Source organism: Hemicordylus capensis, chromosome 6 (assembly GCF_027244095.1).
Source record: "Hemicordylus capensis ecotype Gifberg chromosome 6, rHemCap1.1.pri, whole genome shotgun sequence".
NCBI lineage: Eukaryota > Metazoa > Chordata > Lepidosauria > Squamata > Cordylidae > Hemicordylus > Hemicordylus capensis.
In genome coordinates this window covers 114052282-114074031 of record NC_069662.1, presented here as the reverse complement: position 1 = coordinate 114074031, position 21750 = coordinate 114052282, and the positions used below count along the sequence as shown (strand labels likewise).

The 21750-nt window shown below is 41.4% G+C and overlaps 2 protein-coding genes across 11 annotated transcripts in view; one reads left to right on the top strand and one right to left on the bottom strand.

Annotated features, from left to right (window-relative positions):
- The window catches only part of GALNT15 (polypeptide N-acetylgalactosaminyltransferase 15), a 37049-nt gene extending 19659 nt beyond the window's left edge, over positions 1 to 17390 (top strand). The window contains exons 4-10 of one of the 10 annotated variants that reach the window (XM_053262161.1): positions 4018 to 4185; positions 4803 to 4920; positions 5138 to 5332; positions 6814 to 6945; positions 8885 to 8986; positions 12801 to 12938; positions 15546 to 17390. In XM_053262161.1, the coding sequence (XP_053118136.1) occupies positions 4018 to 4185; positions 4803 to 4920; positions 5138 to 5332; positions 6814 to 6945; positions 8885 to 8986; positions 12801 to 12938; positions 15546 to 15680 (988 nt within the window). In that variant the 3' untranslated portion in view covers positions 15681 to 17390. Of the gene's footprint in view, positions 1 to 4017; positions 4186 to 4802; positions 4921 to 5137; positions 5333 to 6813; positions 6946 to 8865; positions 8987 to 12772; positions 12939 to 14155 lie in introns of those variants that run through there. The other 9 variants (XM_053262160.1, XM_053262168.1, XM_053262169.1 and 6 more) reach the window with 9 other exon arrangements.
- A 760-nt stretch (positions 17391 to 18150) lies between these two features.
- LOC128330025 (vitelline membrane outer layer protein 1 homolog) lies at positions 18151 to 21247 on the bottom strand. Its single transcript, XM_053262175.1, has 3 exons — positions 21025 to 21247; positions 20818 to 20924; positions 18151 to 18466 (listed from the first exon to the last, which is right to left on the bottom strand). The coding sequence occupies exons 1-3, from the start codon at positions 21226 to 21228 to the stop codon at positions 18166 to 18168; spliced, it is 612 nt and encodes a 203-aa protein (XP_053118150.1). The 5' UTR covers positions 21229 to 21247; the 3' UTR covers positions 18151 to 18165.
- Positions 21248 to 21750: the final 503 nt, after the last annotated feature.

Below are 21750 nucleotides of genomic sequence, written 5' to 3'. Positions count from 1 at the left end.
CTGAATTTAAGATGCCTCCCTAATTTCTAACACCAAAGAACTTGGGGGGAAACTAGTCTTGGATTTAGGTAAATACAGGAATTCTCCAGGGCTGACTTCTCCCCTTCATATTTCGTGTGGTGACTTTTACTTGTCATTTTCACATGGCAAAGGAAAAGACAGAGAGAAATGGGGATCCTCAAGCGGTGCTTGTGTTAACTAAAAAAACTCTGGAAGCACCTTTTTCTAAAGGGTGTGGAAGCACCTTTTTGGAAGAACCGCTTTCCACTGTTGCCACTGACAAAGACACATGCCTGGGCAACTGAATGGTATCTCTTTTTTGTCACCCGATTTGATTATTTGACATATTTGTATACTGCCCACTACTGAAGTCTCTAGGCAGTTTACAGAGATAAAACAAAAAGATAAACATTTTTAACAATTATAACATATAAAAAGATCAAATTAAAATACCCATAAAAACTACCAGATAGTTAAAAAGCTTGGCTGAAGAGATGTCTTTAGATGTTCCCTAAAAGCCATCAGGGACGGAGCAGTTCTAATCTCAGCAGGAAGTGCATTCCACCGCTCTGGGAGTAAACCTCTGATTGAAGTTTAAGCTATTATCTCAGACTTTTTTTTTGGCACGCCCACCCTTCTTCTTTTTGTTTTTATTTTCACATGGTAAATTGGGAGTAACCAACTTGAGGCTCTCAAGCTGTTGGTGGATTACAACTCTCCTATCATCATCATCTCATGTGTGGAAAGCACCATGAGGCACAAGACTCTGGTGGTATAGAAATGCACCAAATAAATAATCCCAAGCTGCAATAAATGGATGGGAGTTTTCGTCCAACAACTGAAGAGACAAGGAGCCGGGTCTCCCCGCACACGAGCAGGGCAGGAGCCCTGGGCGGCCGGACCAGCCGCCCACACAATTGCCAGCTCTGTGACGGAGCCGGCAGGGGCTGGGAAGTTTGGGGGCCACATGGCCCCTGGAAGCTCCCGTATGCCCTGTGCAAGTGCAGGAGAGACCCCCGGAGATGGGAGATGGCTTTTCGCCTCCCCTCCGGGGATCTACTCATGAGTAGCTGTAGTGCAGAGCCACACCGCAGCTACTCACGATCAGAAAAACTGGGTTTGCGGAGCACTTGCTCCACAAACCCGGTTTAAGGGGTGGGGTACTTAGGCGGGTTAACCACCAGGAGGCAACTGGGCTTAGTTGCGAGCCCGGTGGCTCCCACGATCATCCGAAATCGGGCTAAGCTCCCCTAGCCCAATTTCGGATGATCGTGGGAATAGCCTCTCAGACCGGCCACCCTTTGAAGTAAAACTTTATTTGGAATATAGTCCCCCATGTGGTGCAATCTTGCTGCACTTTAGCACTTTTTGATTTTCCAGGATGTGGTCAATCTGTCTGAAATGTGAGCCTCATCTTGATTTGACAACAATCTACGTATCAAAGCCATCCAATATAAGACCCACTTTGAAAGAAGGTTTGAGCACAATAGGAACAATTTATCAAGGCATTTGCCCCTTCCAGACTGTTACATAAAACTTTAAATGTCTATTTAAGTTTTAAAACAGATGGATTAATTAGCTCTACTATTTATTTTAAATCCCGAAGAATAGTACACAATGTTCATGTTTATGTAAAGAGAGATGGGAATGTATTTCACTGGCGACTATCTTCCATCCAAAAAGTCCCAAACAGGAAGAAAGGCTTATTTTTTAAGAATTGAAGTGTGACCTTTTGTTGCTTTAAGGTACTCCAAAGCAAACATTTGAAAGAATCCAAAATGATCTAGGCTCCTTCTCAGTTTCCTGAGACCATATTGCCAATGGCATTTTGAGATTGGTGTTCTAAGGGGCTGTTATGGGTATTTTCCTACTTTGTCAGATTCCATAGAGTAACATTAGCAATCGCTTGCCAGTACATATGACCCATTTCAAAGTGTGAGAAGCCACTGATTGTCTGCCAGTTTTTAAACTAAAAATGAAAGGAATTACTGAAGCACCTTCCAACTTTCATATTATTTTATTTTGAAATGACTGCCTTTGTAGTAAATTTACTATGAAAAGATTACATTCTTGAGTGAATATGACAAAAACAGATGCTTTCAAAAGAAGCAAATACAGAGGTAAGCTAACATAACCATTTAAATATGTGTGACCATTTTTCCTATAAAGTTTCATACAAATATGAGCTTCTTTGATTATGCTTAAAGAATTTCATAATAATTTGTATCCAGATTGGATCTTAAGTGGTGTAAAATGCATTATATCAACTTCATTTTCATAGAACTATGTTGAGCTAGAGAAGAGAATGCATCCTTAAACTTATAATCCTTTCTTTTCTATAAATCATGTGAAACTGGAATTGCTACCATTTTTGTAGTAATATTTAATAGACCATATTCAGCATGTAATTTATTTTGGAAAATAAATGAATTTGTTTTTCTTAATAACTGATTTAAAGGTATATCCATGGAAATATTTTTTATCTGTCATTAAGTCTCATTGTTTTTCATGTGCAATTTATATTTTTTCCCAGTCATTAAGTTATAAGGTTAGGTGTTATTTTTAACCACATTTTCTTCTGTAAATCAGTTTTAATCATAAGAGAATGATATTTACAGTGAGAATACTTGACATATTTAAGTTATGGCATTCTGTTTTTGTCTGCTTTGCATATTTCATTTTTCGGATACTATACAATTGTGCCATGTTCTTCTCATAAATGTATACATGTGCCAATGCATTGTCACAATAAACAACATACACATAACTTTGCATCAGGGTTTGCTGTTGATTTAATTAAGTCTATCAAAGGTCACCCTGAAAAGTAAATGAACTAGGCCTGGTGTCAGCCTCCACCCTCAGACAGTTGCAGGCCCTGGGTCCTTCATAGGGCCCATTGCACCACTGATGTTGGCCCTTGCTCCCCCTAGGGAGGACTGGGCCTGGCTGTCATTTTGTTCCCTACAATGCCTCTAACCCAATGTTGTGGGGAAAAGTGGTGCCCCCCCCCAAAAAAATGGCAGCCACCCATGGGGGGACACCATCCCCCCCCCCAATGTCATGGTACTCTTTACATTGGTGGCCTTGGGGGGGGGGCGAATGGTGACTTCCTACAGGCAGCTGCCAAAGGGAATTATGTTATTTCTGTTGCCTTGGTAGTGACAAAAAGGGGGAAAATCCACTGTCACAGTAAGCCTCCTTGCGAGCTTAGGGATACCCTCCTATAAAATTAGGAGGGGATGCACCAAAAGCCACTTGTGAAAAGCACCATATAACAACAGCAGCAGCAACTAGCTGAGCCTGCACAGTGCATCTGTGTGCTAGGACTTTGTTGCTCTCCCCCGCTCGCTTTATTGCTCAGTGTCAGCCACCCACGCTCATCTGCCCCCACTCTGCCACCCGCCCGTTCACTCACTCCCACCCACACCTCTTCGCTATCTGCATATGGAATCCCCACTGTCCAATCACTATGGTGCTTCTGTTCTGTTATCTCTGATTGGTAAAGCACTGTGTCGGCGGGGCTTGCCACATACGACCTTAGCATATTATAGAAACAACAACAACAACAGCAACAACAACAATAATAATAATAATACAGCAACAACATTGATAACAAAATTCAGCCATCCCAGGTCCTTGGGAAGGACTCGATGTCTGGATAAAACAAACTAGTCAATAACTCCTGTCTGACTGTGTAAACAAGAAATAATAATAATAATAATAATAATAATAATAATAATAATAATAATAATAATAATAATACACCACTTTTAAACAAGAACGTTCCTTACAGAACTTTTATATATAAAAAGAGTAATAAGAAGAGAATGGTTCTTTGTCCCCAAAGGGCTCACTTAAACCTGGAGCTGGCCCTGGAATTAACGTTAGGTTTTCTGAAATGCACATTCCCCCCCACAAAAAAACTGGCAGTATCAAACTCTACCAGAAAACGTGATAGCAGTTTAATGTGCTTAAAAACCTATCCTTAAAAATAACAATACATCAATCTCTTTTCAGAAGTCGGATTGTTTCTCCTGTCATAGATGTAATTGACTGGAAGATGTTTCAGTATTATCACTCTGTGGACTTGCAAAGGGGTGTTTTTGACTGGAAATTAGATTTCCACTGGGAGCCACTGGCAGAACATGAAAAGAAGGTACGGCAGTCTCCCATCAGCCCTATCAGGTATGGTTCACCAGTGAGAATCTGCTAGAATATCTTCAATGTAGTTGTTGGGGAAATGATCATATATCCATACTTTTGGCTAATCTGCTGCAAAGCTTCTGTTCTCCAGTGCTGTTCCACTTGAGTTGAAGCTAGAAATATACAGTGAAGCATAAGAAATGCTTTCCAGACTCAGATGAATACACTAGGGATGTGCGAACTGCTTGACGTCGAACTGGTTTGACATCAAGCCAGTTCGGTTTGACAGCTTGGTGTCGAACTGAACTACCCCCTGTTCGGTCTGGAGGGCGGGGGGCGAAATATATATTTTTGAAGTTTTTTTAAAAAGTTTTTTTACCTTTTCCCTCGAAGGAGACGGTCCTCGAGGCGGCGTGGGAGGGGGGGGGTCCACAGAGGCCATTTGCACATGTGCAGCAGCATCTAAAATGGCTGCCGCGCCAAGCTCCGCAGGACTGAAAGGACCATTTTACAGATGGCAGAGGGAAAAAGACTTTTCACCAAATACCTTCATTTTAGAGGGTTACACACACACCCTTATTCTTACTATACTGAAGGCATTTCACAATAATGGGGAAGCATAACATCAAATAATGCTGAAATATTTTAAAATTCCCTAGGAGCCCTGCAGTGCCTGGAGTAGTAGTAGCAGTGGATCGACATTATTTCCAAAATACGGGTGGTTATGATTCTGACATGACCCTGTGGGGAGCTGAAAATCTTGAATTATCTATAAAGGTAAGCACGTGATCATGTTTAAAAACAAAGTTTATAGGATTTATAATAAAATAATGCTTCCAGGAATGTGTCCTTGTGTGCATTCTTTGTAATGCAAATTGCAGTTACAATTGACACCTAAGCATAGGGGCTAAGGGGCTGTGAAAGGGATTAAAGAACTGTTTATCTCAATTTATGAGGTGATACATTCAAATATTTCCCCCCACGTTTGTTACAGGCCTGGCTTTGTGGCGGATCTGTTGAAATCCTTCCATGCTCACGTGTGGGGCATGTCTATCGAACAGGCAATCCATACAACTTTCCTGATCAAGAAGCAGTAGAGAGGAACAAAATCAGAATAGCTGAAACTTGGCTGGATTCATTTAAAGATTTATTTTACAAACAGGACAGGATGGCATTTTTAATCAGCCAGGTAAATTCCTTAGAAGTATTTTGCTTGAGTAAGAGCTAAGTAATTCTTTGAAGTTCTAAGAAAATAGCACCATTCCTCTCTTTTAAAACTTTCACACACTTTTCTTTTCATCTTGTTCTTCCTTCCTTCCTTTCCCTTTCATTTCTTGATATCTTTCAGCATTCACTTCAATAGAACTTTTGCAAGAGAATTTCCCAGCAGTTTGTGACCTTTTAAGAAATCTACTGATTTCCACAGACTTAGGATAGAATGCAGCTAGCTTTTCTTTAAAGAGGATAACACACTATAGATTGTCTTATTAATTCTGCTTTTTGAGGTGTAGAAAGCTTCAGCCCCATTCAAAAATAGCACAGTTACAGACCAGAGATGGCTTTGCATATACACTTGCTCTTCTTAGTTCTACTTTGCGGGGACTCTTAGGGCCAAGCGAGATGTGATGGGGCAGCCATGGACATTTTATGAATGTGTCTGCCCAGTTCACAATGCAAGGGGTCTACTCTTGCAAGAATGCAAAGGGTCTACTCTTTACACAAAAAGATGTTCATGGAAGAGGGGATTTAAACCTAACATTCTTCTCCTCGTTGCGCTTTTCTGCTCTATTGCTTTAAATAATATTCTCCCTTCTGGTACTGTGCTGGGGAGAAACTGCTCAAAGTAATGGAATAGAGCCAGGTAAGGTGGGGAGGGAGTAAAATGTACTGTGCTCCCTCTTTTATAGGTGAATGGAGCAGGTATGTGAATCTACCTATCATGTTTCCTATGGCCCTAATACTGATATGCAAGTGGCTAGTAAAGATTTAATCCTGGCATCCTATTTGATACACTGGCCACCATCCTATGTTTTCTTTACAATCACATGGGTACAAGTGCCTGGATTTTCACTAACAAGAGAGCTGATTGGAACTCTTTGAACAAGCTCCTTACTTCCATACGTGACTTTCCAACTCAATATATTTCTTTCCACTTCATTATTGGTCTTTGTATATCCCAGTAGTCAGGGATATAGTAGTCCAACTATAATAACAATTAAATGTAGATGACAAACAAGAATAAGGGATTCTTAACAATTAGGAGATTTTTAACCATTCATAAAAATTACAAAAGGTCATAGTCACCTATTGTATCTTAGGGCCCCCTTATGAAATGGAAGACTCCTTTTGATCAGGGAACCAGTGCATCATGCCATTCTCCTCAGCTCCTCCAGAATTTTTTGAAATTTCAAGGAATGTGAGAGGGGAGACTGAAGCAATGATAGAGCTGGGAGGAGTTATGGTGTGGGCTCTTCCTACATGGACTGGATTTTCAGATAGAGTAGAGTAGGTTCACACAATTATGAGAAAAACAACAGTGATAACCTGCAGTACTTCATGAGTGATACAGAGACACAGGACTTAAGTGGATACGTGAATTACAAATACGGATATTCAAATAAATGTAAGGGAGCTTAATAATCACCCAGTAGCTTCATGTACCTTCAACAGGCTGAGAAGCCAAACTGCAGTGAGCGTGTTCAGCTGCAAAAAAGACTGGGATGCAAACGTTTCCAGTGGTTTATCTCAAATGTGTTTCCTGAACTTCAGCCACTTCAGCACAGACCAAGATTCTCAGGCAAGGCAAGTGAAATATATACTTTTAAAAATATGGATTGTGAATTTGAACTTTCCAGCAGCCCTGCCCCCATTTTTTCCTCTTCATTTCAACTAAAATAAACAAAAAACAACAAAAGATAATAGCTTAGAAAGTGATCCTAGTGACTTGCCCTAGACTACTGAGGCCAACAGTTGAACCAAGGACTCGATGCTTTAATCCAATTTATTTGGAAGACATGCAGACTAAAGTCATGCTTGGAGTAGAACATTTTTGTTGCACAAGGAAGCAGCAGCAATTTTTTAAGGATCACACTTCCCTGCGGCTGTATTTGCCACCCAAAAATATGGCCCTGTGTGTCCCATAACCCTGAATATACTCTCAGCACACTACTGCTGTTGCCTTGCTTGGTCACTCTGCCCATGTGCCAAGAATTGTTACTGTTCCTGGCTTGGCTTCACTATCAAGAGCATTGGTCCATGTTGTGATATGTTGTCCATATCACAACATGAGGAACCCAGAAATGCCCTGCTGTTATGACCCCCCCCCCACTTTTGCTACCTAGTGTTAGGGATGTGCATGGAACCGTGGTGGGGAGGCTTGAAGGTGGCAGGGGTACTGCTTTAAGAGTGGGGGAGGGTGCACTTACCCTTCCTGTCACTTCCCCGCGCTGGCTTCCATTTTTTTAAAAGCCCATCGGGGCGGCTGTTGGAAATTCTCTCTGGTAAGAGATATCCTTCTAATATAGCAGAGTGCATAGAGGCACAACACAGTGGAGTCTGCCCAGGCATGCATGTATGCTAAGAGTAAAATAACTTGGAGCCAGTTCATAGTTTCAAATCAATATATGGAGTATTTATTAGTGAACTCCATTCTAGATAGTAAAGTGGAGAGATAGTATCTCTAATCTATCTAGCTAGCTGGATGCACATGGATGCATCTCTGCACACATGGTGCAGGGAGAGAGGAGCTTGCATGTTGCAAGGGAGAAGAAAGGAAAGAGAAGGAAGAGGAAGAGGAAGTGGCCAGGCAGGCAGGCAGGAAGTCCCTAAGAATAGCAATCTACATAACTAAGGGATAGTGCCAGAACAGTAGAGAAGGGATGACCAATGTCTTGACCTCTCTCGCCCTCTGACTCACTAGTCTGTCCCCCTCTGTCATTGAGACATGAGACAGTGCAAAGTCCTTCACTTCCAATAGCAGCAGCATACCTCCCTGCCACCCCATTGCCCCTGTTTTCTGGATATGACCGGAAGTCTCCAACACTCCTACATGCACCGGCACATATGTGTCGGAGACTTCCGGTCATATCCGTAAAATGGGGGCAATGGGGCGGCAGGGAGATACGCTGCTGCCCCGATGGGCTTTTTAAAAAAACAGATGCCAGTGGAGGGAAAGCAGCGGGTGGGGTAAGTACAGCCTCCCCCATTCTTAAAGCTAGACACACACCCCCGATGTCAAACTGCTGGTTTCCCGAACTATAAAGGGCATCCAAACCAGTTCTGTGCGCATCCCTACCTAGTGGCGCTGAACCCTACTTTATCAGGGATGGGTCTTCATCCACCAAGGGATCCTCACATGTATCTCCTTTGCTAGAGTGGGGCAATTATTTATGCTATAATATGGTCTATGCCTTTCATATCTTAATATCTGGAAACTAAATAAAAGTACTATTGAATTTTATGCTGTACTTAATTTATATTTCAGTGTTTGAAATCAAGGTACTTTATGTCTCTAGCTTGGGAAAACATAACTGTCTACAGTTTATTTATATAATTTATTTTATGTGTTACTTAAGTTACTCCATTATATGAACTTGTTTAAATTTGCCTTGGTACATGGTGACTTTGATAAACATGTATCTTAAAAATGACACAATCCAAAAAAGAGTAAAAGTAAAGAGGAATTAACTGTCTTTTTAACATACAGTTTTTGCTTTATTTCAGTATCACTATTTATTTACAGCTGTACAATACTGGTATTGGATTCTGTGCAGAGTACAGGTCTCAACAGGGTGCTGCAGGAGGCTGTGTTGAATTATCACCTTGTAGTGACAAAATCAACCAGGTAACTCTGTTTTCAAAGCATACACACAATTACATCAAAGTTAGGACCCTGGAAAGGGAAGTGTTCCTTTCCCGGAAGGAGAGTTTCAGGACAGTGCTCGGGCTTGGCTTGATCCAAAGGGACCATTTTCAGGCATAAATGCTAGGAGCATGCTCTCATTTGTGGTCAAATCGTAAACCACAACAGGCAATACTCATTTTTGTCCTGTGTGGCATTTATTGTAGCTGAATGGCCATGAGCCACTGCTGAAAGAGCAGCAATCCATTTTGGCATATAGATCTGTTCAGATCTGCTTCATTCACTCAGTTTTGACAGCTGCACCCAGCCATGGCTAGGACAGAGGGAGGTGACGAGAGAGCGAGAGCGAGAGCGAGAGCGAGAGAGAGAGAGAGAGAGCGCAAGAGGATGAGCACGGGGTAAATTTGACAACTTAAGCTCTACAGCCATAAACTAACTGGTGTAACATTAGAATGCCTACACATTTCATGTAGATTGGCTGGCAAAGTAAGGGGCAGGAGAAGTGGAACTTGCCTCCCCCCACTGAAGTAAATTGGAACCTTATGTGTACCAGTTTAGAGAAATGTGTAGAGAAATGCATTTAGAGAAATGTGTACCATTTCTTTAAAATGTGTTCCTTAGATACTATTTGCCTGGCATTTGGCATATATGATCACTTTGAAGGGTCCCTGAATATCTTCAATTTTCATGCAGTTTGGCTGGAGCACCATGAAATTATAGGCAAGAAAATTGCATTCATTCCCCCACTAAAATCAATGGGAACAAACTGCTGAATCAGCAAAGGAGAAAGGGATGAATTTCATGATGACCTGAACATTATTTCCATCAATACACAGAGACACAAAAACAAAAAAGGATATTAAACAATTTTTTTTGCACACCCCTAATGAGAGCATTCTTGAAGTTACAGACATTTGTCAATATTGCATCAGTATTCACTTTAAGTGAGCTAGATAGAAAGAAAAATCAACCAATATTGGATCGGATTGATGAAGGATGAAGACTGGTGCAAAATGTGAAGAAGAGGTGATAAAGGGTGATAGGGCATGTTCTAAGGGCTACTTGCCCAAGAGTCTTTCTCAGTTGTGGTACTCTGTTAATGGGATGCTCTCCCTAGGTGAGCTTTCCCTGTACCAAATTTAATGACCTTTATGGTTGGGTGAAGATCTTTTTTTAATTTACCCAGGCATTTAAAAATGTTTAATTCTAATAATACTATCTGCTGATATTCATTATTTCACCCACCTTCTCTTTTTGTATTACATTTGTATTTCACTGTATTGTTCTGGTGGGCCACTGTGTGAAACAGGACGCTGGACTAGATGGGTCTTGGGCCTGATCCAGCAGGGCTGTTCTTATATTCTAATTAGAATCGTAGAATGTCAGAACTAGATCTTGGAGGTCTTCTAGTCCATCTCCCAGCTCAGTGCAGGGATCTCCTACACGATCCCAGACATATAACCATCCAACCTCTGTTTGAAAACCTCCAATGAAGGAGCCCACCACTGCACAAGGTAGACTGTTCCACCATCAGCCAGCCAATTATGAAAGTCTTCCTATTGCTTAGTCTAAACTTGCTTTCTTGCATTTCAACACATGGGTTGTAGTCCTGCCCTCAGGAGCAACAGAGAACAAGTCTTGCTCCTTCTTCTATGTGGCAGCCCTTCAGATACCTGAAGATTAGGGATGTGCACAGAACCAGGTGGGGGAGGCTCGTAGGTGGGGGGTGCAGCTTTAAGGGCGGGGGAGGGTGCACCTCCCCCCCGCCAGTGCCCGATTTCAGTAAAGCCCGTTGGAGCAGCAGCGTACCACCCTGCTGCCCCGTTGCCCCCATTTACTGGAACTACCCAGAAGTATTTGGCATGCATGTTGCTTGCCACCATGGGCACACGCATATCGGGCCCATGCACACAGGTGGGTGCGACAGGCACATGCCCACGGTGGTGTTCACTGTTTGGTTGGTATGGTAATTTCACTCATCTTCATATCACTTCTGTGATCGAAAAGGACATATTTATTTAACAAATTTACAAGCTACCCTTCAGCACAAGGCTCTCAGTATTTATATTCAGACAATAAATGGGGTAAACGGGGGCAATGGGTCAGCAGGGAAGTATGCTGCTGCCCCGAAGGGCTTTACTGAAATCAGACACTGGTGGGGGGAAAGCGGCGGGAGGGGAAAGTACACCCTCCCCCACCCTTAAAGCTGCACTCCCTGCCTTTGAACCTGCAGAACCACTATCCGTTCGAACCAGTTCAGAGGCCTATAAAGGGCCTCTGAACTGGTTCCGTGCACATCCCTATTGAAGATAGCTATCACATCTCCCTTTAGTCCTCTCTTCTCCAGGCCAAACATACCTAGCTCTTTCATAATCATTCCTCACAGGACTTTGTTTCCAGACCCCTCACCACCCTGGTGGCCCTCTTCTGAAACCATTCGTTTTTCAATGTTCTGCTTAAAATGTGGGTCCCAGAACTGGACACAGTGGTTGCTGTGATGCAAGGAATTACTCAAAACAGTCCCATTTAAAATAAGAGGACAGTTTAGGCATTGCCTAACTTAATTTCCATGGGACTACTTTTGAGTTATTTTCCTCATCATGTCAGCCAGTATTCCAAGTAATGTCTGGCTACTGCAGAATGGAGTGAATTGATTACATCTTGTGATCTGGACACTATGCTTCTGTTAATGCAGCCTAAAATTGCATTCACTTTTTAAGCAGCTGCATTACACAGTTGGCTCATGTTCAGCTTGTTGTCCATTAAAGCATCTAGGGCCCTTTCACTTGTACTGCTACCAGATCAGGCCTCTCCAATTCTGGACTTGACTATTTAATTTTCTTTCCAAAATGCAGGACCTTACATTTGTTGAATTTCACCTTGTTGGTTTTGGCCTAATATTTGAGCCTATTCAGATCAGATTGAATCTTGATTCCTTCTTCTAAGCTGTTAGCTATCCCCTCCAGTTTTGCGTTATCTGAAAATCTGATAAGCTACTCCTTCCTCTGAAGCCACCTAATGGCACAACAGGGAAATGACTTGACTTTGACTAGCAAGCCTGAAGTTGCCTTGAATCCCTGCTGGTAGGTTTCCCAGACTATGGGAAACACCTATATTGGGCAGCAGCAATATAGGAAGATGCTGAAAAGCATCATCTCACACTGCACAGGTGGAGACAATGGTAAACCCCTCCTGTATTCTACCAAAGACAACATGGCTCTGTGATTGCCAGGAGTTGACACTGACTCAACGGCACACTTTGCCTTTACTTTACTCCCTCCTCTAAGTCATGTATGAAAATGTTGAACAGCACAGGGTCCCAGGACTAAGCCCTATGACACTTGCTATCTCCCTCCAGGATAATGTGGAGACATTAATGAGTACTCACTGGGTACAGTTGTTCAACCAGCTGTGAATCCACTTAGCAATAGCCAACTTTTACCCACGTCGTCAGGGTTATCATGGGGAGTTTGTCAAATTGCCATGATCTACTGAACTAGTAACTGTCAAAAGAGATGAGATTAGTCTGGCATGACTTGTTACTGACAAATTCATGCTGGCTTCTACTAATCACCAGATTCTTTTCTAAGTGCTGGAGTATTCCTGGCTTGAGGTTTTACTTGGCTTAACCCACATCTCACATCCCTTCCATATTGGCTTGTGAACAATGCATTAAACAAACACCTACTGTATTTCCTTCCTTAATTTGGTACATATGTTAGCCAACAGGGACAGGAAATTGTTTATTTAGCTTTTCCTGTTCTCCAGTGATGTTCTCCTTTTTATTTCTTAGCAGTTTGAATACAATAGCATGAAGGAAATCTGTTTTGGTTCTGCACAACAACTTTGCTTTGATGTCGGGCATGAAAAAGTTGTCCTTCAAAACTGTACAAAAGAGACAGAAAACAGCTCACAGCACTGGGATATTAAAGAGGTATGTGATGTGATGAGTGTGCCCAAGGCTAGACTATCCAAAATAGCTTTAAGAGCTGAGGCAATAGGTCAAGTCATTTGAATGTTTACAGATGCACGTGCTTGTGGGCGAGAACTGTCTCATAGGGTACACTTAATCCGTCTTCCCCAAAGTTGACAAGGAGTGCAGTGAAGACTAGAACTTCGGTCCTTTCAGTGTCAGGCAAAGACCTTTTTATTTGCCTAGGCATTTCAGCACATTATGAAACTGGTTCAATTGGTTTATAGACATGCATGATTTTATTGATTATATAACCACTGCTCCTACTACTTTTATTGGGCAATATTGACTAAGTTCACTTTAAATTAATGTGACTTAAGTTAGTCATTATGAACTTGTCTCATTTATTTCAGTGGTGTTTGGTCATGAGTCGGGATCATGCTCATTGTCTTAATGGGATGTTATTATATTTGTCTTGATGTTTTATTGTCTGAATATAAATACTGGGAGCCTTATGCTGAAGGGTAACTTGTAAATTTGTTAAATAAATATGTCTTTTTTGATCACAGAAATTATATGAAGATGAGTGAAATTACCATACCAACCAAATAATATTGAAACAAGATACACTGCAAGTGTCACCCCCCCACAAACTTATTAAAAGAGCAATTTCTTACACCATGTTTTGTACTGTATAAGTACAGAGAATCCACATGCAAAACACATGTTGAGTTGTGTCTTGTGAACTGCATGTATATGTATTATTTTTCCTTTAAAATACACCCAAGACTTTCCAATGTATTTTATAGGAAACATGGTGAATAATAGGTGTATGTACACTTCACAAATGGCAATAGTGGCAATGATTAGAAATATTTATATACCGCTTTTCAACAAAAGTGCTCAAAGCAGTTTACATAAAATAATACATACAATGGTCCCCTGTCCAAAAAGGGCTCACAATCTGAAAAGAAGCATAAGGCAGATACCAGCAAAAGCCACTGGAAAAATGCTGTGCTGGGGCTGGATTGGGATAGTTGCTCTCCCCTGCTAAATATAAGAGAATCACCACTTTTAAAAGATGCCTCTTTGCTCAGTTAAAACGGATGGTATAGAGAGAGTGTTGACTTATGGGATCTGTGTGTGGTTTGGGAGTTGTACAGCCAGAGAAAGAACACTGCTGTCCAAGATTGTTAAGACTGCGGAGAAAATAATTGGATGTACTCTTCCTACCTTAGATCAAATCTATGCCACTAGATGTTATAATAAAGCTGTGGAGATAGCGCAGGATCCCACGCACCCTGGAAACGATCTCTTTCAGCTTCTGCCTTCAAGAAGGAGGTATAGGGTCATAAAGACCAGGACCAGCCGCTTGAGAAGTAGCTTCTACCCAAAAGCGGTCTCAGCTTTGAACGCAGCAAAACACAGCTTCTGAGGGTTTTTTTGTATTTAGTTTTTAGAGTTTTTTAGTGGGTTTTTAGTGGGTTGATGGGAGGGGGGCGTATGGGTATATGTTTAGATTATTCTTGTTAGGTCCTGTAGTAGTGGTTGTAGATTCTTTTCAATCTCGTTGTTCTGCACAGGACAATGACAATAAAGATTTATCTATCTATCTATGGTATATATATGTTTTTTGCACTTGGAAATGTGTTTCTGAGTACAAAAACACAGTGGCTGACATTATGATCAAGGCAGTGGCTGGCTGTGGACCACAAAGATATGTCCAGGCCCGCAGCTGAGGTGGAGGTTGGCGGCGGTGGGGTGGGGGTGGGGCGCTAGGGCTAGCCTGCCTTCTCCTATTTTTTTTTTAATACAAACAGTGTTTAGATAACTGAATATTGCTTGTATTATTTAGGACCAATGGAGGCCAGATAAGATTCTCCCCTACTATTTTAGTCCCCTGCCAAACCTTTAAGCTGGCTATGGGCCTGAATACATCTACACGAAAGCTTCCAGAGCTCTACAGAATGGAGTGCACAGTGTCAGGTGGGAATTTTCACTGCTCTTCTTCTTGAAGTGACCTGTGCCCTCCAAAACATATGTCCCAGAGTAGCATGTGATGCTCAGGGACATATTTTCAGAGGGTGCAGGGCAGTTCCAGGGGAAAGCAGAGATGAATAAAAATCGCCACTCAGGGATGTACTGTAGCTATAATTGAGCAGATGGGTTCAAAGAACCCAGGACCCCCAGCTCTTGAGGGGCACCCAGCTCCACCTTTACCTATTTTATTATCTCCCTGAGGGGCCCCCTCCCCTCCCCTAGCTACGCCTCTGTCACCATCCTGTGGGAGCCAAGAAAACTTTCCACAGTACTGGCAAGTCTTCCTGGATTGCTGCTGCTGCCTTAGTCAGAATATTAGCTAGTAAGAGAAGAGCCATTCATGACCGGGTTTTGGAAGAGCTTATTAAGTTAAGATCACAGTTCAAAACAGAACAAACTCTTTTTTTTAAAAAATCACCTCTCAACCCAAAAATTATTTTAATGTTTCTGCTTCCAGCTAGTGTTCATTCCCCGCTCCCTACTAACATTTGTGAAATCAGGGTTGTTTCTAAGTAGTGGCTGATCTATAATATTGATGATCAACTTGTATTTAGGTTTTCTTTTGTCTATTTTTTTGTTCATGGGCAGAATGGAATGATTGTTCACATTCTTTCTGGCAAATGCATTGAAGCCACAAAGACAGAAATGTGTTTACGGACATGTAACATGGAAGCCAATCTGATGTGGCAGTTTGATCATTCACACAACGTAGATGAGAGATGAATATGAAGAACTCCATTGTTATTTGATCCACGTGTTGCCAAGCTTCAAGAAAGGAAATGTGTTCAACTTAATTTCTCCAAGCAGAATATGAACAATCCAGCTTCCTGCAATTCTTCCTAAAATGTACTGCCATGGACAGATGGTATTATGCTATTCCAACAAGAGATTAAAAATATAGGAAATGATTCTTTTAAAAGGTTTTTTGTTATAAAGTTATGCAAGCTTACAGGTTACACAGACTTCTTCTTTAGGTTTCAGCTTGTCCTCAGTTATGCAGCTGCAAATTGGGGTTTATTTTTCAAAGAACATTGCAATTGCTTTTTCAAAAAAACTTGGGGGGACAAATTGCCAGAAGTCAGGTGTTTATTTTAATATACTATGTAATTTATGGAAATAAGTGGTTAAAACTATTATTTTTGAAGCTTGAGGAACCCTTGTCAAGAGTATCACTGTGATTCAAGTGGAGGTATAACAAGCTCAACAGTGCTTCTGACAATTGTAATTAAACCTACTATGAAATGTTACCTATTGAAAATAAAACCAGTCCTCCCTCTTGTGGAGTCAATGGAGATACATGAATCTAATATCAGATTACAGTTACCTTCTGGTAGCCTTTCCCCCAATTTTCTTGAAAAAGAGCCTCAATGTTCTGAAGTTGCATGGTTGAAGACCAAATTGTGATGCCTTTCCCTGCCTAATGAAGAGTTCGGGATAACCTGTAAGGTTGCATAATTTTGTAACAATAACAATTTGGGTGGTTTAAAAAAAAAGTTTCACTTACTTTGTACCTCTTTTTTGTTGATTGAACTAAATATGGTGAAGCCCAAACTGAGTAAATAAAATAACTCCCAACAAAAATAAATACATCAATAACTTTCAAAACTTTCAATAATGTTCTTTGTGTTTCAGATGCTGTTTTTAAGAGCCGCAGTTTAGAAACTGATAAGGCCAAATACTGAAGTGCAAAATTGTGTTTGTGGTAATTGCATTTGTGGCAAAGTAGTCGGATGACTAATTTGTTGCCACTATTATGCAATCTGTGCTGGAAGCAAAGTGGCTGAACAGGAACAGTTTGGCTGTCTGTGAATTGGCCCTGTGGATAAATTTTGTGAATTTGTCCAGCCTGTCAAAGACAAAATGGCATGTAAGGAACAACTTGCAGAACTGTATGTATGTGGGAGCAAATCTGGCCAAAATTAGCGTAAATGAAACTTGATTCGTGCCAGTGTGTCAGCAGGACTGGCCCATGCTATTTTCCTGTCTGAAACAGATCATCAAATGTGTCCCCTCCTTTTCTTCCCTCCTCTTTATATATTAGCAGGGAAATGCTTGACTAACAAGCAGAAGGTTGCCAGTTCGAATTCCCGCTGGTATGTTTCCCAGACTATGGGAAATACCTATATCGGGCAGCAGCAATATAGGAAGATGCTGAAAGGCATCATCTCATACTGTGCCGGAGGAGGCAATAGTAAACCCCTCCTGGATTCTACCAAAGACAACCACAGGGCTCTGTGGGCGCCAGGAGTCAAAATGGACTTGACAGCACACTTTACCTTTATTAAAATCAACCCCCCCCCCAACTCCTTCCTCCTCTCCAATCTCCCGTTCCTTCTTTGCTGTTACAAAAGGAAGAGGAAAAGCAGTTTGGTGCCATTTTTCCTTCTTCCCTATTCAGGTCACCCTGGGGGTGGGCTGTCATGCAGCCCCTGAAAACTGGCCCGCAGTCTTCCATCTGAAGCAGCCTGCTTCATCCTGCTTCACAGAAGGGCTGGCCCTGCAGGTTAGAGAAATAAATATCTAGCTTGGATCCAAATATCTGCTTGTGCAAGTGGAAGACACTTCTACTACTTGTGCACTTCAGCTCCCAGAAGTATGCCAATGCACTCAACTTCCAGGATGTCAGACAGTTCCCCAGCTCTCAGGAGCACTTTCTGGGGGCTTTAAGTACAGCAGCAGGAAAGGGGACAGGAAATTCCTATTGCGAATGTCAGATACCAAATGCAGCTCTTTGAACCCAAGTCACTAGCCGACATGTTCCGCAACATGCCAGCAATTCCGAGCCACTAATTATGCTGCAGGCATCTAAGGAGCCACCAAATGCAAGTACTTAAAGCAGCATCCTTACACACCAGGAGTACTATGTGTGAATGACTGTACCTGTGTTCATTCTAAAAGTGAAACTGGGATCACACCCCTCAAATGCATGGTACAGCTAGGAAGTGTACTGTTGTACCTGTGTTCAACATAACACGTGAATAACTGTACTTTTATATAGACCTATGTACACTGTATACCCGTTGTAGAATGCTGAACATAATGTGTGAATATGGCTAACATGTGCTTTGAGTGATCAGAAAATATTCCACAAGCAGAATATCTCACTTTGAAAGAAAGTGTGGAGACCGAGTACAGCAAATGAGAAACAAATGCTCATTAATTGTGCATAAACTGATTACGCAAAAAGGCCCACTAGAGTCAACATAATTTATTGACAACAGAGGAGGCGAACATCATTTAATGCTGTATCATCAACAAAAAAGCCCCCATATGGCTCCTGCTTGGTCTGAATGCCACAAATTCCACCTGCATTACATGCTGCACTCCACGCATCGTAATTACCAAAGCTACCACCAGCTGTTTCTAGGATAGCACCTTTGGTACAACGGAATCTGATGTTGTTGACTGCTGTGTCATCTCCAGCTCCCTGTGGCGGTTCAACTTTCAGCTGAAAGGATTGTAAAATGCTGTCTTTTGGACACCATATAATACCTGACCAGTGCCCAAACCTAGAAAGAAAAATGTAACATTCTGTATAATGCAGCACAAGAGTTTGGTACAAAGCAATTTTGAAATATGGTTAATTTTTAAGCTATACAGGTTGGACCCAAAAGTGGCCTTCCACATGTGGAAGGTGTCTTCTGCCCACAAAAGGGTATTTTACACCTTGTGATAGAGTATTGTGCAAGAAAAGTGAAATGAAATCTAAATATATTACTCTGCATGCACAAGTTGTTATGAAACTTCTTGTGCAACAGGACCAACTGGTATAGATCTTTTCTATTTGAGGATTTTGCCAGCTCCTGCATAAGTGTTTGCAGAACAGCACTGGGAGCTATTTCCATTCTGATTATGGTTCCTTGGCTCCAGCCAATACTATGCCAGTTTTTAAAAAGAAAATATATGATTTATTGCCTTAGAGAAAGTTAGTTTTACCACTGAAGTCAACAAGGAGTGGAACATGTTAGTCACAACTATGTTATGCCTCATTAGAAGTCAATGTATTTAAATAACACAATTATCTCTGGCAAGAGCCACTACGTTTTTAACTCTCCAAAACAACTCATCTATTCAACAATATCCTACACATTTAAGAAGATAATGTATGGACCGCAGGTAACATAATAATAGCTGTTGGAGATGCAGCTCCTGATAGCATCAACTCTTAGCACAAGCAGTCCCATTGACCACTAGGGCCATTAGTGGCAGAGATTGCCAGTAAGGGTATTTCCCCTCTGTAGGGATGTGCCCGGACCAGTTTGGCACCTCCTTCATGAAGTGCTGAACCAGTTTGGGTGCCAGCATTCAAATGGGTTCAGTGGGGCAGGGGTCAGTTCCTTTAAAATGCAGGTAAACAGGACCTTTCCTGTTCCTCCCCCCGCCCTTTTCTGGGTGCAGCGCTTGCTCACTGTTCAAAAGGCTGTGTGTGGCTGCAGCACTTCTCCCAGCAACCTACATGTGGCGTTGGCATGCAGACGGCATGTATGGCAGCCATGTGCATGCCAATGCTCCGTGCAGCTGTTGGGAGCAGCACTGCAGCCACGTGTGTCTGTTGGAACATTGAGTGCCGCGCCCAGAAAAGTGGTGGGGCGGTGGAGGAGCAGGTAAGGTCCTGCTTACCTGCATTTTAAAGGAACCGACCCCTGTTCCGCCTGTGGCTGCCCGAGCCATTCCTTTCCCCTACCCCTCTGACCATGCTTCCTCTACTCTGATTCCCTTTTGATAGATTTCATTCTCTCATCTGAGAGAGCTACTTCCGTCTCCTCCCCTTCCCCACTTCCTGTATGTAGCTAGCAATGAGGCATGATAGGTCTTATCTATCTCCCTGATGGATTTCCTAAATAAACTTTTTTATTTAGAACTCAAACTCCATGTTTCCAGACGATATTAATTAATTTACCTGTGCACTTCCACTGTAGCTAAGGCAGATAAAGCAATCTCCCCTCCTGAGCTCTTTAACAATAGCAAGTATGCTCAAGATTTGCATTAACACATATTTGTAAGAAAGAAAGTGCTAGGCCAATGCTGAAAAAATGAAGATGCCCTATTCATTCTATAACAGACAAGCAAACATACTAAATCAGAAGATTTTTCAAATATGATAAATGCATTTTACAAAAAAATGAAGTCTATTCATTATTTAGCAGATGAGCTGAACATATCTTAGCAGGTTCAGTAAAAAGGAGTATACGCCTTCTTGCTTTGTAAATAATTAAACTATAGGTAGCAAAAACACATACACATATTAAAATCAGGCAACTCTGCATGCAGTAGTGTATGCGTAAATCAACCAATTAAAATGTATAAATAGAATGCTCCAATATGCTAGAAGCCAGAAATTTAACACTAATAGTTGCTAATGCTGTTATTCCAGGAACTTCAAATATCACATTTCTTTTTAATAGTTGTTTTGATCTTTGAGTAATATCAAAGATTACTAGATCAATAAAAACACTGGGCTCCTGTAATCCACCCTAATCTATTTAAATCAATTCCCAATTTTCTCCAATATCAGTTCTGAGGAGTATCTAAAGTTTTATCCTCAAAATAAACCAATTCACTGTGAATAATAAATGACTTCTTTTTAAACCATAAACCTTCCTATTGACATTGAATGACCTGACATCATTAGTACCTTGAAATACAGTAAATCTCACTAGACTTTCACTAGAAAACACAGACTTTAGTCCTTTAATTTTGGTGAATTATACTAACCTGTACTTAAGGTTAAGAGCATTCAGATTTAAGAAAATAGCTTGGAAGGCAAAACTCTCTACTGTATTGCAGTGTTTTAGTTCCTTGGTACAGACATCTCATTTACTATAAAATCAAATGAAACAGAGATGTTCATTAAACTTACTCTCCAGTTTCAGATTCAACAGTATACATAATGTTGTCATTACTTGAACAGAACAGACGGATTCCATTGAGTGACGTGTCATCACTTGCTCCTCTATACTCTTCCACCTAATTGCAGTAAGGGAGAGAAACATTACTGACATTCTAAAATCTACTAAATCAACCTGAACCTAAGAAAGAGATTTTGTTAGAGATACCATGTCTTTACCTTTATACTAAATCCAATGGCATATGATTGTTCTGGACACTTATCAATCCATGTCCAGTACCCCCAAGATCCTCCATTACTGACAGTTATTGTGCTGTAACTCTTTCTGACTGCAAAGGTGCCATTAGCACTGACAAATATTTTGTCCAAGGCAGATGTGAGATGCACAAACGAAAGGAAAAGGACAACAGCAAGAGACTGCATTTTGCAGAAGTGGGGTGAAAAAGCATGAACCTGGCATTACACTTTTTATACTCTGTACTTTATACCTCTTTTTATCTCCACCATTATCAGGGAGATAACATACTCAAGATTGCCACTAGGAAAAGTAAACATACATGGATGTTTGGCAATGAGGATTTATTGCTTCATCCTGTTAGCTAAATTTGGAAGGTTTCCCTCAGGTTTCTCTCTGAATAATATGTACCAAGTGCCAACAGAGAGGAGAGCTGGTCTTGTGGTAGCAAGCATGACATACAAACAGTGTAAGCTGGATGTTCCCTGCCTTCCCTTCTTGAGGGTGCTATCTAACACTCAACCCACAAAAGAAATGGGCAAGCGGTTTCCCCCCAAACTCCCATAGGATCCTATCGGGAAAGGTTAAAAATTTGTTTAAAATTGCCCACTTACCCATTTCTTTTGTGGGTTGGGTGGTTAGGTAGCAGCCATCATGCCCTGCCATTGAACCCACTTTGGTGTCCATAGAAGCTACCCATGGGGAGCAAT

Bases quoted from the DNA above. Each gene is read 5' to 3' on its own strand.
- LOC128330025 (XM_053262175.1), bottom strand. From the start codon at position 21,228: ATGCAGTCTCTTGCTGTTGTCCTTTTCCTTTCGTTTGTGCATCTCACA. The intron at 20,925-21,024 runs GTAAAGACATGG...TACTGCAATTAG, and splicing joins CCATTGGATTTAGTATAAAG to GTGGAAGAGTATAGAGGAGC. The intron at 18,467-20,817 runs GTAAGTTTAATG...TTTTCTTTCTAG, and splicing joins GTTGAATCTGAAACTGGAGA to GTTTGGGCACTGGTCAGGTA.